Source organism: Epinephelus fuscoguttatus, linkage group LG5, assembly GCF_011397635.1.
Source record: "Epinephelus fuscoguttatus linkage group LG5, E.fuscoguttatus.final_Chr_v1".
Taxonomy (NCBI): Eukaryota; Metazoa; Chordata; class Actinopteri; order Perciformes; family Serranidae; genus Epinephelus; species Epinephelus fuscoguttatus.
The window spans coordinates 13130324-13147170 of record NC_064756.1 but is presented as its reverse complement, the minus strand read 5'-3'; the positions used below and the strand labels follow the sequence as shown (position 1 = coordinate 13147170).

Genomic DNA, 16847 nt, shown 5'->3' with positions numbered 1-16847 from the left:
TATGCTTCTGCATACCTACGACACAGAGGGCTTTGCGGAGTCGTTGTGTCCCTCTGCATCGTGCAGCTCCAAAAAATTGTAACCACACATCGAGGCAACGCGGACCGCAAGAGCTATGATTGGTCCTTCAAACTACATCATTTCCAGCATTTCGCAAGGTTTCACTTCCTGCTGCAGTACTGCAACACCGCCATTTTCAAAAGTCTCCATTGTTATCGGTTGGTTGAGCCATTCAATGGGTGTACAGACCATCGGCGCAGTCGCCTCTCTCTTTGCCGTCTTCGTAACATTTGTAATAAGAGCATTTGTTGTCCGTCGAACATTTCTAGCTCCAGCAACAGTCTTTCTCTCTTGGTCACCACCTTCACTGTGACTAGAGCAAAGCCGGAAAATAAACAAACAATGAACGAGCAACGACCAGTCAGTCACTCTACAGCAGGAAACAGCACTTCAAAATAAAAGCTCTGGCCCAGAAATTTGCTGTACTTAAAAATAAAGTGTGTTTTTTATAAACAAGACACATTTGTAAGTCCATTCAGAATGGCCCGGGACCCACTTTTGGACCGCGACCCACCAGTTGGGAACCACTGCTCTGTGGCCATAAGTATTTAAATCCAGCAAGACTTGTATAGACACACAGCATTGTAGGTTAGACGGCAACATGCTTTTTATCTGAGTTTTTACAGGGGTTTTTTTAATCGTCATTTACCGTATACCACAGTGAAATGTCAGGAACAGTATAAAAAAATAGATACAGCACAAGCCAAGTCTGTGCCCTGAAACAAGGACTGGGAGTCAAACTAACACTTAAGTCCAGTCTTGAAAAGGAAGACCGAAGGAATCTGATGATCAACACAAAACGAGGACATTAGGGGATTCCTCTCTGTGTTTTGGCATCCATCATGTTATTCCAAGAATTCCAACATTTTGCAAAAGCTTGTCTTAAAATATTATAAGGTTGAATGTTTTGTGACTGGGAGGGGGGTTATAATTTACAATGTGTTCGTACAACTAAGAAGAGTCTGTGTATTTCAGTGTATGGAGTGGAGTTGTGGAATGGGCTGAAAGATATTTTTGGCAGATTTATAGATGAGGAAAGGTTTTGTTAAGGGAGTGAATATTTATTTTGAAACGCTGGGTGGTACTTGGACTGTAAATAAACTGGGTTTATTATTTATTTAAAATCAGAAAGAAGAAATGTAAGAAAGGGATAGGGACATATAGGTTTTACTTCTACCTACTCCTTTTGGGACACTAATCTTTGTCTTGTCTTTTTTTTTTAATTTTTTTGAAAAAAGTCATTCATTAATTCGTTCAAGAGAAAAGCAGTACGTGTGTGTATTGATCTACTACATGTGCATGTGTGAGCACTAGTGTGATGTGATATGATCTACACACAAGGGATTTCCCATCACTCATATGTGCTGACAGGAAATTTCTGCACCACATCTCACGCCATTATATCATCTGTGCAACACACAACTCATCTAACAAGATTTATGGACAGTCTCTGTGTGAAACAGGTGAGATTGTTTCCATATATCTGTTCCTGCACAGGAGATTAAATTCTTTTACACAGTGTCACAATGACACGCCACAAATAATACGCAGCAGGTAAACCAACAATGAAAATATTATGGATGAAAACATTTTCAGGTATATAACTGAACTGTAAGATTACATTTTACACATCGTGGTGTGCTACAGATAGAGGTTAGGCAAGGCAAGGCCAACCTTAGTCATATAGCGCATTTTCTATACAGCAGAAAACTCAATGGGATTTACAGGAGAGTTACAAAAAAAAAAACATATTCACAACTGATCTGTCACAACAAACACACCGAAGAGTGTAAACACCAACTAAGTGACAAAGATGCAACACTTGATGTTGAAAGGCAACATAAAAAGAAATGTTTTGATGCTGCTTTCAGAAGGAGTAGAGTGTGAACACTGAATACTCAAAAAGGCCTTTTCTGCTACACTGGTTTTTCAGTTGAATCACGGAACAGCTAAAATGCGACTGCTAGATGACCTGAGAGGTCTGGGTCATGACTTGTAAGCATGTCAAACACATATCATGAACAAAGCAATTCAGAACCAACTGATTTCAGCACATAATGGAGGCCAGTATGTGAATCGAGGGCGGATGTAGTGTGCTTTCTTTGGTTAGTCCGTGTTCAGACTGCTGCTGGTGCAGAAGCACTCAGATCAGTAAAACTAGTAAAACCAGAGTGTAGAAATGCTCTGTTACAAGGAAAGTCCTCAAATCATTTTACTGCTGCGATTTAAGTAAAAGAACGTAAGTATGGGGCGTCGGTGGCTTAGTGGTAGAGCAGGCGCCCCATGTACAAGGCTGTTGCTGCAGCGGCCCGGGTTCGAATCCAGCCTGTGGCCCTTTGCTGCATGTCACTCCCTCTCTCTCGCCCCCTTTCACACTTGTCTGTCCTATCAATTAAAGGCTTAAAAATGCCCAAAAAATATCTTAAAAAAAAGTATATACAAATGTATAAATTAACTGTTGTTAAATATTAGTTATATTTTTGTTTATACAACAGTTAGTTACAACCCTGCAATCTGATTGGTCAAGAGACAGTAAAACCGTGATGATAGTACAACATCACGGTTATTTCACTGTGTATGTATCACTCCGCCTCACAGCTGATTGCAATCAACAATCAAATCAAAACAGACGGTTAGTGTCAGTTAGGTCAGCAGTTGTGTTGTAGGCTAATTAATTCATCCACTGTCAAACTGCCAAAAATATGGATTTATTTCCTAAAATAAGTTTTGAATTGAACTATGAATGGTCATCAGAGGAAGATGAGGGAGAGGAGAAGCTGAATCCATCTGAGCACACATCCAGGTTTGTCAGTGTTTTATCAGCGGAGCTCAATGACTTGGAGAAAAGCAACATACTGTCAGATCAGAAGGCAGAGTCGGCTGTGCCTGTGAAGCGACAGTCCACCATGCAGTCACCAGAGGCTTATTTCACCGGCTGCACAATTAATGGAAACGTGCAGATAAATGCATATAAAGAGTAAGTGCCTGGCGCACCATGTCTGCGTTACATAGGAACGATGACAGCGGAGTCCTGAGGGAACTATTTTTGTTGGCGGAAGACAAATAAAATGCTTAAATTATCTATTTTGTCCTCATTTTTCAACATTTCTTAATCAGCCTTGCTTATTTAACTGTTGAACTGTTGTATAAAAGCAATATCACACTCGAGCTTGTGATGTTATACTGTGATATCGTCACGGCTGTGATTCGGTCGTAGGCACGAGGCCGCAGGCCTCACAGTACAACATCACTCCCTCTCGTGTGATATTGCTTAATTAATCTGATTCTGTAACAATTAACCATAGCTGTCAAATAAAAAAGTGAAGTAGAAAATGTAGAGGAGCAGTGTAAAGTGTTATGTAGCATGAAACAGAAATGAGGATGTCCCAATCCGATCTCAAATTCCCCATTTCCACCGAGCAGTACGATACGGTTCAGTTCAGTTCGGTACGCTTTTTTTCCATTTCTTCTGTGAAAAGTTGTGGATGGTACCAATGTACCGTCCCAGTTTTTGGTCCCCCCTCTGTTGGGGTACCTAGCACACAGATCTTGTACTAAAAGGTGGAGCTGTGAACATTGCAGTCTGCTGATTGGTCAGTAGGAGACGGTCACTCTGCTCAGGGCTGAGTTGTGGCTGGTTTTGAGGCTCATGTAACCACTGTTCATACTGTGGAGAGTTTAACATACTGTATATTAGGTAACTGCCACTAAAAAATTAAATGATGTTTTGCTGTTCTGTTTTGTTCTGGCAAAATGTCGGCGTGCAACCCTGTTCTGTGGATGATAAACAAGGTGCAGACTAATAAAAGGAGGAAACACAGTGATTCCTGGATGGAGCAGTGAGTGACAACAACCCCGCCAACATTTAAGTACTGTTCGCAGTGGAAACACTAGGGTCTAGGTCTGAAGGCTGAAGGGTTACTTTTTATATATATATATATATATATATATATATATATATATATATAGATAGATAGATAGATAGATAGATAGATATACTTTATTAATCCCTCTGAGGGGAAATTCAATTTTTTCACTCTTTTTGTCATTAACACACAGACACACACATGCACAAACAGGACCTATACATGCACAAAGTGGAGAGATGTCAGAGTGAGGGGGCTGCCTTGGTCAGGCGCCCCGAGCGGTTTGGGGGTTCGGTGCCTTGCTCAAGGGCAACTCGGCAGTGCCCAGGAGGTGAACTGGCACCTCTCCAGCCACAAGTCCACGCTCCATATTTGTTCCGGATGGGAACTCAAACAGGCGACCCTCCAGTTCCCAACCCAAGTCCCTATGGACTGAGCTACTGCAGCTAAAGGAACCATACCAAAAGTGTTTGGTGGAAACCAGGCTAAAAATCGGTAGCGGGGCCGATCAAAGCATTTTCTAACTGGTCGGGATCAGCTATATTGAGCACAATCCAATCCTTTGTTTTACCTCAGTGGTCACACAGGTGTTTTTTCTTGCGATGCTTTCATGCACAGCAATGTGAGTGCAGCCCTCGCCCTCGTCAACTCTCACTCTGCACCCTGCCCACTACGAAACACCACACACCACAAATGACAGCAAACCACGGTATGAGACTGTTTATTTACACTATTTACCCAAGTTATGAGCACTTGTTTGATTTCTGCTCAGTGAGAGTCTCTTGCATTTTGCTGTCATCTCTGTGACAGTGACTATGCCAGTGCACCAAAAGCCCTGTGAGCAAAAATCCAATAGGAGTAATTCATTAATGTAATCCACACAAAAGATGTGCAGGCGACGACACTCACCACTCAATGGAATATAGTTCATTAAGGTAACTCAGGCAAAAGCTGCACCGAAGCAGCAACCACCAAAGAATACTCTCTTGAACGAACAGACAAATTCCCTACTGATAACTAGAAGGAAAAAAAAAACATGAAGAAACAGCCTGGACACAGGCATTTTTTTTTCTTAATGCACTGCAGAGCTATTCCAATGTTATATATATGGAGTTTGCACTGTGCAGCTGTATTATCCTGGAAAACACAAGTATCGGATTGGGACTCAGTATGGGCTGATACTCAATACTCAATTACTCAGATCGGGATCAGGGGCAGGAAAAAAAACTCCTCAGGGAAAAGAAATCCTCAAGCAGAGTACAAGTACCTCAAAATTACAGTATTACAGCATTACGGCAGTCTATTTTACAGGTTACAAAGCATGTGAAAGTCTGTCCAGGACTGGTTTTGATCAGAACCTCGTATTCATGCAATAAAAGAAGTCATCACAAGCTAATCTTGTCACACTGCTATGCAAATACTCATTAAATTACATACTGAAACAGAAGACTGCAGTCACTGGCCACAGGTTGCTGCATCTTTGCTGCATTGCTGCACTGAAGCCACTGAAACACTTAATTGCTCATTTATAGATTTAAATTTATGCAACCTCTCGTTCAGTATTTGCACAACAATGCTCTCAGAGTGCTGTTGTGCATCTATTGGCACAGTGTTTCCCTGCACTTATTGCAGTGTTTAAACAGTGACAAATACTGCAGTCAAAACCACTGTGTGTGTGTGTGTGTGTGTGCGCGCGTGTGTTTGCTGGGTCAACACTGCCCTTTAATTGTAATTATGATGACAATCTCTCATATCCCACTCTGTGTCCCTGGTCGCCTCACCTCTTCTCTCTAAATAGGCCTTGGAGGAGAACACAGTATATTACCTTTTCTTATAAATGATAGCAGTGCACCCGAGAACACACATCCAGACACACAGACACACACACAAACTGGCGAAGACCCAAGCTTCACTCTTTTCTATTACAATCCTACATACACGCACGCACGCGCGCAGGAAAAGACAAGAAAAGTGCTGATCCGAGGAAGCATAAACTTTGCCTGCGTCAGTGTATCAGCTTAGTGTTGTAAAGCGGAGATATATAGTGACACTAAAACTGAGTGTCTATTCTAAGCATGACTGTGCAAAAAATGTAGATGGAGGGATACTGCTAATGACAGGACCCAAGGAGTGTCAGAGACAAAAAGAAAGACTGACAATAGACAGAAAGGAGGGGAGGAAGAAAATGAAAAAAATGTACATGGGCAGAGTTAAAACAGCAGTGTGATAAAAAGCTCAGAGACAATTGGTTTTAGTGAAGAGAGGGAAATGAGAGAGAGAGATAGGAATGAAAAGGAGAGGTAATTGTTTATCTGCTGAAGGAGCTGAGTTGGATATTATATTGCCCCTCTTGAGTCGAGGTTTCAAAGGTCTCTCTGCAATCCACAGTAGGTGACACTCCTACTGACTCCACCGCTGCATGAGCACTGCAGCACTTCTTAAAGCAATACAGTATTTCACTTTAGTCACACATCGTCTCCTCTCTTCGCAAACACACAGGAGCTCATGAGCAATTGACTTTTAGCTGCTCTGATTCACTGCCATCAGTGCACAGGCTTTTGTTTTTGAGCCGTTATCAGAGGAAACATTGCCGCATGTAACTGTGCCCAGATAAATGAAATATCCAGATGGTGCTGCAGTTTGTATTAGTGTGGAAACACAACTTGAGCATTTTAAAATTACACAAAGGAAGTGACTGCAGAGACAATCTTCAGCAGAATTTCTTTTTCCTCTGTTGCACACACACTTTTAAACACAAAGAAATACACTAATGTCCCCATGCTTTCATGGCCATTGTCATGGTGACAGCAGGTCCACGGCTCCCCCTAGTGATGAAACCACAAACCAGCACAACATATGAACTAAATTACAGGACATCTCTCTGGCTCTCTCTTTTGATCTCTCTCTGCATCTCCCAAGACTCTCATTTTGTATTTCCTCTCTGTAACTAACCCACTGCACCACACTCCCCCGCCCACATGTACCACGTAACTGTTAAACATGTTTTTAAAGTGTCTCCAGTTCCTCTCCAGGGGTTCCTCACACACCTACACCATTACCCCTCCTGTGCAACTGCACCATCATTACAAATTAACTGCTGCTCTTATCTTGAAAGATCTATAGTGGGTGAGCAGAAGAAAATTCAGTCTCACATGCCATCCTTGCTCCAAACACACCTATTAGTGAGCCACTGTGGGGATTTCTAATAGACTTACATGAACATGTGCTCAGACCACACAGACTATCATTAAGAGTTCTGCTACTTCGGCTGTAGTCTGATTTGCCAAGGGCCCCAGGATCACCTTAGACATAAGTTAATAGATTTAAAGTAAAAGGATGAGTGTGTTGAAGTTAAAGTTGGCACGGCTCCTTACCCCTTCACATGAGGCAGTGTGGGAGGGTAAGATGAAGCTCCACTGGGGCGTTATCCTCAGGCGACCTCAGCGAGACCCAAGGAGAGCGTTGCCTCTTAAATAACCGCTTATCAGTGCTCATCAATTATGGACAAATACCAAGAGAGGGGGTGAGCGAGGCAGCGATACTTAAAGACCAGAGCGGAGAAAGACACAGATCATTTATGTCTTAAATAGAAGATGTTTTGTCCTTATTTTAAAAGCCTGTGCCCACTGCCCAGTAAATGAAAAGCTGTGTCCATTTCCAAAGCTAACACAGTTTCAGAGAGTGTCAGCCGAGCCTGGTAATCCACAGTGACTGTCTGGCCCGCTCCTAAGTAAGCACGTCAATGCGATAAACTGAGGCCCTATCGATTCTCACAGTCGTCTAGTACTGACACTAGTGAAACACCAGAATTCTGTGAATGTGTGTGTGTGTGTGTGTGTGTGTGTGTGTGTGTGCGCGTGCAGACACTCTGAGCGTGGAGGCCATGCGTGCAAGAGTCCTGTTGATTTTCCAAGCTGCTGAGTTGATTAATTAATGAGAGTCATGTTAAGAACATGCATTAGCTCACTCGATAGCTGACTAATGATATGGTAATGTGTGTGTGTGTGTGTGTGTGTGTGTGTGTGAGGGGGACGGCCCTATGACACATTTAGGAGACAGTTTCACACTCGTTAAGGCCAGGGTGGAAACAGCATTGACTAAAGTGGTGTCCCAAATTTAGGGGTAGACATACTGGCTCGGGGTTAGAAAAGGCTAAGCCTCTGGGGAGTTAACAAGTCAATGGGATGTCCCTGAAGTGACTGCAGTGACAAATGTAAGTGAGAGAGAGCGGGCAGTGCACAAAACGATCAATAAGTAAGACTGATAAAACACTAATTAACTTAAGCATTTCTGTCTAAGCGGTCCATCCTTCTCCTCCTGCTCTCAAATGACCTTACAGATCTATACTGGTGTGAATGGTATCAAATTCAGAATATCAGGAACGTACACTGGACTAAATTATATATATATATATATATATATATATAATCATAATCTAAACCTTTAAAAATGTTGTCACAGCCGTAATGATTTATTAAATATTTAACATATTTGAGTAATAATTATTGGATTGCAAAGCATAAACACTGTACTTTAAAGCACCTGAAACTTCTTCCTTAGGCTACCCGACCAGACTTTTTTCTTGGGCTGTTAATCTTACATTTATAGATGTATGTAATGTTTCATGGGGGGCAGGTAGGGATGCACGATACTGGATTTTCTGATATGCCATTATATAACAACTCATTTGGCCTATAACTAATACTGATATTGATATATCCACTTTTACCCCACCCAATCATCATCAAGTCTCCTCTGTAGTGAACTCAAAATCATATTATACATGCATGCTCGTATCGTGATGGCCCACCAGCAGATGGAGACGTGAAATACAATGTTTTTTAATGTATGTAATATTCACTTATTGTGCAAAATAAGAAAAACCACATTGGATGATACCGATAGTTCATTATAAAGCCAATATTGGCCGATACCAATAGTGCGCCAATATTATCATGCATCCCTAAGTGGAGGTTATGTTTTAAGTGTTTTATTTCTTCTTATATGATTATTGTCACATCTGTATACTATCAGATATTAATATATACTTATCATATTGTACCACAATAGCCAGAATTATAAGTATATTATTACTTTCATTAATGTTGTTGTAAGCTATTAACATTATCATCTGTCCTGCATCTCTCTCTCTCTGAGGGATCCCTCCTCAGTTGCTCTTCCTGAGGTTTCTACTGTTTTTTTTCCCCTGTTAAAGGGTTTTTTGGGGGGAGTTTTTCCTTATCTGCTGCGAGGGTCCTAAGGATAGAGTGATGTCGTATGCTGTAAATCCCCGTGAGGCAAATTGTGATTTGTGATATTGGGCTTTATAAATAAAACTGAATTGAACTGAATTATGTGTCTTGACTGTTCTGCTGTGATTGGTTGTTTCACTGCCATGAGCACAGTGAGGCAAAGTCCCCACAACTAAGTTGTATGGTCAAGTGATAGAAGAACACATGCGATATGTTCACTCAGTTGCCAGTTTATTAGGTACACCTAGCTAAAACTAATGCAGTCTAATACAACAGCCCTGCAATAAATCCAACCTTTATGCAAGTGATAATGTTGAGTTCTTGCTACATAGTGTAAATACTGCTCTGTATAAGGCACCTCAGTTTGGCAGTACCACAAAATTTGAGGTTCACAGTGACAATGACAAATTGACAATGCACACAATAGCATGGGGCTGCTAGTGTGTAAAAATTTTTTTAGGTGCAACTTAAATGAAAATATATTTTTTACTAGAGGTGAATAAAAAACAGATGTTAGTTTCTTTTGACATCAAAAACAGCAACAACAAAAAAATAAATCAGTGCATGTATCGAATCCATGACTTGCATCCCTACAAGTCATTACTCATTTTACAGCACAACTTAAAATCCAAAGATAGATCAAATTTAGCCTGTAACCAACTACCAGATTTCCAACACAAACACTCACAAATTGCACACAGTGAAGAAGTGACTTCATTTCAATTTTTCTCATTTTCCATAAACGCTTATCCAGTTAAGGGCCGCAAGGAAGAGTACACCCTGGACAGGTCAGCAGACTATCACAGGGCTGACACATAGAGATAGACACCCATTCGCACTCACATCCACACCTACGGATAATTTAGAGTCACCAATAACCCTAACCCACATGTCTTTGGATTGTAAGAATAGAGTGTGCCAGGGCTGACATCAAAACCCGCAAGTTTAGCATCGTGCTGGTTCCTGGAAGAGAAAGTGAAAGTGATTTTTGCATTGCGTTTTGACTTATGTCAGAAAATAAGCTCTGTGGCTAACACAAGTTTATGATACTTACAGGTTTTGTTCAGCGAGATAATCTTCACATATGAACACCTTTCATACTGCATTTGAAGCTTAAATGCGATCACCAGAAGTAAAAAGCTAACGTTAGGCTTTAATGGACTACATGGCTACTCCATGGTCGCATGACTCTTGACGTCACCGCCACTAAGCTTTCAACTGATTTCGGTTGCTTTATTTTAAAAACATTGTATAATGGGGAAATCGGACTGTTTGAGCTAAATAAGAAGCTGTAATGGCGGACTGCCAGCACTCTTGCCTGTTCGGGGGTGATGACGTTTAATGTCCCCGACAGGGTTTGTAGTCGTATTGAGCAACTTGTTAGCAACCACCTTTTTTAGGACATGTAAAAGCTTCAGAATTCACAAGTAGGGTATTTACTGACATGTTTTATGTCGTAGAACAAAACCTGAAACTCGCTTAAGCTTTTGTTAACCACAGACCTTATTCGAGGCATTTTACCAAAATCCCATTCAAAAAGCGTATTGACTTTTAGACGAGAGAACCGGAAGTGCTAAAAGCGCTAACGAAGTTCCGGGTTTACTGGCACACTCTATAAGTGACTTGAATAACAAAAATGCAACCTGGGGACAATCTAAACTTACTGAAAGCCTTTTCAAAAGACCAGGCTCATATTGTCTCTGTGAGTGAACACATTATGTCAGGGAAACTCAACTTGCTTTGACCCGGGGCCACTTTTGCAAAATGACAACAGGTCAGTGGCTCTGCATACATATGCAGGGGCGCTTCTAGGGTATGAGGACATTTGAGGCTTAGCCTGGACCTCTGTTTGGGGCTCCAGGGGATCATTTCTCGGAATTTTTGTTTGCTTGTTTGTTTGTTTTGATAAACAAGCTCTATTATTTGGGGCGGCAGTAGCTCAGTCCATAGGGACTTGGGTTGGGAACCGGAGGGTCGCCTGTCCAAGTCCCTATCCAGACCAAAATATGGAGCGTGGACTGGTAGCCGGAGAGGTGCCAGTTCACCTCCTGGGCACTGCCGAGGTGCCCCTGAGCAAGGCACCGAACCCCCCAGCCACTCGGAGCGCCTGTCATGGGCAGCCCACTCTGACATCTCTCCACTTAGTGCATGTATAGGTCCAGTTTGTGCATGTGTGTGTTTGGACCTGTGTGTAATTGACAACAGAATGAAAAATTGAATTTCCCCTCGGGGATTAATAAAGTACATATAAAAAAAATAAAATTATGATGCTTTATTAAGCACTCTAGCACCTTAAGCTACTTTCAAACCACCATGTGGCATCTCACTGCCTGCTGTCATATCAATGGGGGAATGGCCATAGAGGTGAGGCAGTTTTGAACATGGCGGCAGGGGTATGAAGCAGTTGCCGCCCACCTGAACATGTACGAATTTTGCTCAGCCTGGCGTACTTCATTAGGCTCGTTCGAGATGAACTGCGCCTCGCCTGAAAAGTAGACGAGAGCAGGCGGCTGCAGCGGGGGGGCGGTGACAAAAAGCTGCAGTGAAGTCGGACAGTTTCCCGACAGTTTCCAGCAGCCTTCAGTCTGTGCAGGAAGTCACAGACACACTTACATCCTGTCTGGAATGATGTCAGTTCATTAAAAAAGTCATCAGACCCATATATCAATTTGTTTTCACCATCAGTCACACAATATGTTTTCTGTTCACAGAATAAACCTTCAGATCAGACAAATACAATCTTAATCTCTAGAATTCAACAAAAATGAGTAGTTTATCTAAAACGTCATCTTGTTGAGTCGACGTCTAAACCAATCAGCTGTTAGATCAGGTGAGAGCCAGGCGGTGCAGTCGGTGGAGAGCAACTGCAGCGCCTGGCTCTAAAAACTACGGCCGCCTCGCTCTCGCGGTTTTATCGCCGTCCACTTTTGTAATACGTCAGAGCAAGTCGGGATGAAGTCGGACACAAAACTAACCGGCATGCATTGTGCGCCGATCGCCGGTGATCGAATCTGCGCAGGACTGGCTCATCTCGAACGAACCTAATGTGTTGAACTTCTTTGGCCAGTCAAAATGAAGGGGGTGGGCTCACAGAGGCAGAAAGATGACAAGATGGAGCTGATAATGTTGGTGTCTGGATACTCAGGTGACTGATAAGTTGTCCACATATGTATAAATCTTTGGTCATTTCAGTGTTTTCTTGCTCCAGTAGGTATTTATACAGCACCATCAAGCTTGTACTTACAACCTTCACCAAAACACCTGCCCACCATCACAGCACTGGACCATAGGGACAGCAGCCAAAAATGCTTTGCTTTTTTGGGGAAGACACTTGCAGGTAAGCAGTTGTCAGGGTCGTTGCCACGCGGTGGTATGAAAGTAGCTTTATGTATAGTAAAAAAATAAAATCCCAATGTAAATTAATTAATTTTCACTGTGAATTAGAAAATGGTTTGGGGGGCACCCAGCACCCTGTCAGGGGCCAGATTCGGCCCACAGGCCTTAAACTAAGTATCACGGCCATACAATAACACAACAACTCCAATGTCAAACCAAACCAGACACAGCAGAGAAGCCTACATTTTACCAAGTTAATAACCTCCATAACACCAGCAGCTTATTACACAGCAACAGAAATATGACATTTAACCAGCAGCAAAGCCACAGAGCAACCAAAGACACAGCCACAGACAGAATACGGACAGTTTAAGACATAATAGTGAATTACTCACGCTATTGAAGAACACGCCATTCTGCTTGGATTTAAGTGGTCTGTCCATGTCGTGTGTTTTTGGGATGAGAAACTCTCTTCAACGCAGCCAGCTAGCAAACCCCACAAAACTCACGTGAAGTAACTGATAACTGCTATATTGTAAAACTAGCTAACTCTCTCTCACGGTTATTTAACTTAAATTAGTTACGAACTTCTTATCATTTGAGTCTTGTCCGTCCAGCCTGGCAGTGACGGGTTAATGTGATGTGTTTTCTTAATGCTAATCAAAGTACGTTGCTTCACCTGTGCACACGTCTCGTGCCGCAGGGCTGCAATACCATTTATCACCACACATGCTCACTCAACATGTGACCGCCGTTACAATCCAGAGGGGCGCTGTTTCACCGATTTGAAGAAACTCAATCCAACTGTGGAGGAGTTGCCAGATGTCACCACGCAATACAGGAAATTGATTCATCTTTTTAGTTGTAACAATCATAGCTAGTTAAGTGGAGGAAGTGGGGGAAAGCATGTTCTTAAAATCCTCTGTAGTTTGTTGCTTTAACACACACTGTAAAATCCCTGGTTAAGGGGATTTCCTGTCTTTTAATTACAAAATGAGGCGCACTCTTTCTTTCTGTCCAGAGTAATTTATTGCATGACAGGTTCTAAGCCAAAGGTGTCACAGGAGGATCTTAGTCGGGCTAATACCTTGTGTGTAAAGCCCATAACGTTTTAACGCATCCACACAGGGCTTTTAATAGCTTTAAAGCGGTCATAATAAAAAACGTTTCTAAACCTTTCAGTGCAAAGTCAGTCTTGATGGTTGATGCTAATGGGTGTGCAATAAAACAAACACATACACACACACACACACACACACACACACACACACACACACACACACACACACTCACTCACACACTTGATTTGCCAAATGAAACTGCAGGGTAATGAATTTCCTACCAATAAAATAGATGTCATGAAAAAAAAAAAATAGTTCCTTAGTAGTGCATGCCTCCACGCACAATACCCACGTATATACACACACACACACACACATGTTACACACACACTTCTGTGACCGTCTGATCAATTAAGTATTTAGTGAGGATACCAGCTCCTATGTTAAATATTCACTTGTTTTCCAGGATTAATAAAGAATGAGCAATTGACGCATTTATCTGCTTGCGTATCTCTATGTCTGTGTCTGATTATGTGTGTCTGACTGTGTGTGTGTGTGTGTGTGTGTGTGTGTGTGTGTTTGGGCACACCCGTGGTCGTGGAATCACTGGTTGAGTGCACAACTTCACTCACTGCTTCTCAAGTGTCGATTGGTTACAGCTCCATTAGGCTCTGATTAAGAACACAGACTGACACACACACACACACACTATCACCACAATATAAAGTGAGACAAATTACTCCCCATTTTCTTACACTTGAGCATAAATACCACTTGCTTCTTTTGATTTCTTCTTTTCATTTTAAAACAGTCCTCTTTTATTTCCATTTGAGTTGTGTTCACCTCTCTTCACCCCTCCGTCTCCAATTCTTCACCCTTGTTTCTGTCTGTTCGGCGCTATAATAAATAGAGTTGCGTGCCTGCAAAGCTTCTCCTTACATAGGCAGATGCCAGAGTCTAAACACTCTTAGTGAACACAAGGCTCCGGTCCAGAGAGGACAGCCTGGCTGTAGTCAGTAAACATGCACTGTTGCTTTCTCTTATTTGGGGTTCAAATAGCAGCGCTGTTATATTTGTTCTGCTTTTCTTTTGCTGCCTTAAAGTAATGTGGAGCCTCAGAAACAGTCCCACAGAGCAAAGCTTCCCCCCAGCCAAAATAAATCGAATCAAATGGTGAGCCTATAACTAACCCCTGAACAGTGTGGGTAGTGGTATCTTCATGTTCATTTGAGTTCATTTGAATTATAATTTTAAAGCAAATTAAGATTTACCACTAGAGCAAACAATAATCATATACATGTTTGCAAAAAGGCTCCAAAGTGTGTCAGAGCATATTTGGTGGTACTCTATAGCCTGTAAATACAACACATTCTCACTCCGACCTCGTCACAAATCGACATTTGGTCATGGACTTTCCATGTCCAGATACAACGAGCAAGGTACCCTGGGTGTGTTGGTTGTTGACGTTCTGGGACATCATGTCAAGTTCTGCCTGTTACATGCATTGTCTTCCTTCAAAATCTACTTCCTTTTTCACAGGAAGTTTACCGTTTACATGCAGTCTCTTTCAAAATAAATGCACTACATCGGTACAACACTGTGACTTGACGTTTTTTTTTTCCTTCAACAACAATCACATAGTTAGGTTTTGGAAAAAAGAACAGGGTTTGGCTTTATAATCTCACAGGACGCAAGCACCACTAGCCCGGGTGAAAGTCAGTGGTTGTTGGACCCATCCACCACCCCTCCTGCCTACCCCACTCGGACTTTCAACGCCTATATTTTCACTCTTGTCCTACCACGTTTCCCTCTGACATTGCCTGGCGCAGTTAAACTATAACAGCCACCGCCACAAGTCACTGCCCAACTGCTGGATTTCAACGACTTCGGAGTGAGAGCAGGTTGGTAAATTAAGTATTAAGTAGATCACTTAACAGATTTTCATTTTTGTTCCCATCTATAAAACACATGTTATATTTTCTGCAGCAAAAGGACATCTTTCACTGCAGTTTATAATAAATATAGCTTTCTTTGGAGTCTTTAGAGTATCACAAATGTCTATGATACTGTCTAAATGCTGGGTCAGGCACTGGCAAATACATAAGACTATGCACCGATCCAATACTTTATCATTTATTAATAAGCTTCAAAGTAGTTGCACACCCACATAAAACTGCAATTTTCCTGAAAATCAATTCTTCTTCAGCATTTTAAAGCCTGCAGAATAGTTGTGCTGTGCAGCCACTGACAGCTACTACTACTAGAGCGGTGAAGAAAAATTGGTTTGCGCTTTTTGGTGAACGTTAGCTGTTTTGGGAATATGTTACACTGGATTAAAGAAAGTTCTAAGGTTTTAACCTATCGGCAATGTTATACAACAATGGTAGCACTCAATTTACATCCGTACAGGGTTAGTAGTATACAGCTGTGGTATCGTATTGGTGTTCTGTATTCTCTGATAGGCAAGGTATCGGAATCTGTATCGGGAAGGACAAACATGGTATCAGAACATCTCTCTAGTTTTCTTGCAGCAAGAGCAGTTCAAAATGTACACGTAGGGTCTCATTTATAAAACAGTGCATAGGATCCAAAAATGTACGTACGGACAAAAGGCAAAAATGGCGTGCAAAAAAATGTCTGACAATTTCTACAATCGGGCATCCACCTCACCATCCGTGTCACCAATATCCTGTCTCCAAAAAGTTCGTAAGCATGGGTCAGAGTTTCTCCCATCAAGTCTGTATGGGAAGTAGCGTACGTCTCTTTCAGGCCTGGTTTTGTGCATACCCAACGTTTATAAATGAGAACCCTGGTGATTAAAGAAGAAGCTACTGATTATGCTGCAAACAATCTCATCATGTATCTCAGTAATAATTAAAAAGGGTGAAAATACAGAGGGATAATTTTATGTGGCATTTTTCACTCATTTCACCCATTATTGAGATTTTACGTCTAATTTTTACTTTAACCTACTGTCAAACTGTCTGTCAAAAAGGTGGTTAAAGGGCAAATACAATGAATAATGTTAAAACAGAAAGACATGGAGATAGTAAAGAACACAGACACAGAGAAAAAAGTGAGTGACAGAGGAGGAGTAGACGAACAACTGTGGGGACGCTCTAACTCTGTCACCTTCACACCACGGTCTGTCAGCAGATAGAGCTCATTTAATCAGATGGACTGACAAACATCCAGACTGTCTGCACACACACACACACACACACACACACACACACAATAATACACTCATGAACACGACATATGCTTCATAA

At 41.8% G+C, this 16847-nt stretch overlaps 1 protein-coding gene across 4 annotated transcripts in view; it reads right to left on the bottom strand.

Moving 5' to 3' along the window:
* Positions 1 to 16847, bottom strand: part of kcnab1a (potassium voltage-gated channel subfamily A regulatory beta subunit 1a) — a 164237-nt gene that overhangs the window by 132656 nt on the left and 14734 nt on the right. The window contains exon 1 of one of the 4 annotated variants that reach the window (XM_049576216.1): positions 12910 to 13207. The exons of the other annotated variants lie outside the window; for them this stretch is intronic. Coding sequence (XP_049432173.1) covers positions 12910 to 12929 — 20 coding nt within the window. The 5' untranslated portion in view covers positions 12930 to 13207. Of the gene's footprint in view, positions 1 to 12909; positions 13208 to 16847 lie in introns of those variants that run through there. 4 annotated transcript variants of the gene reach the window in all.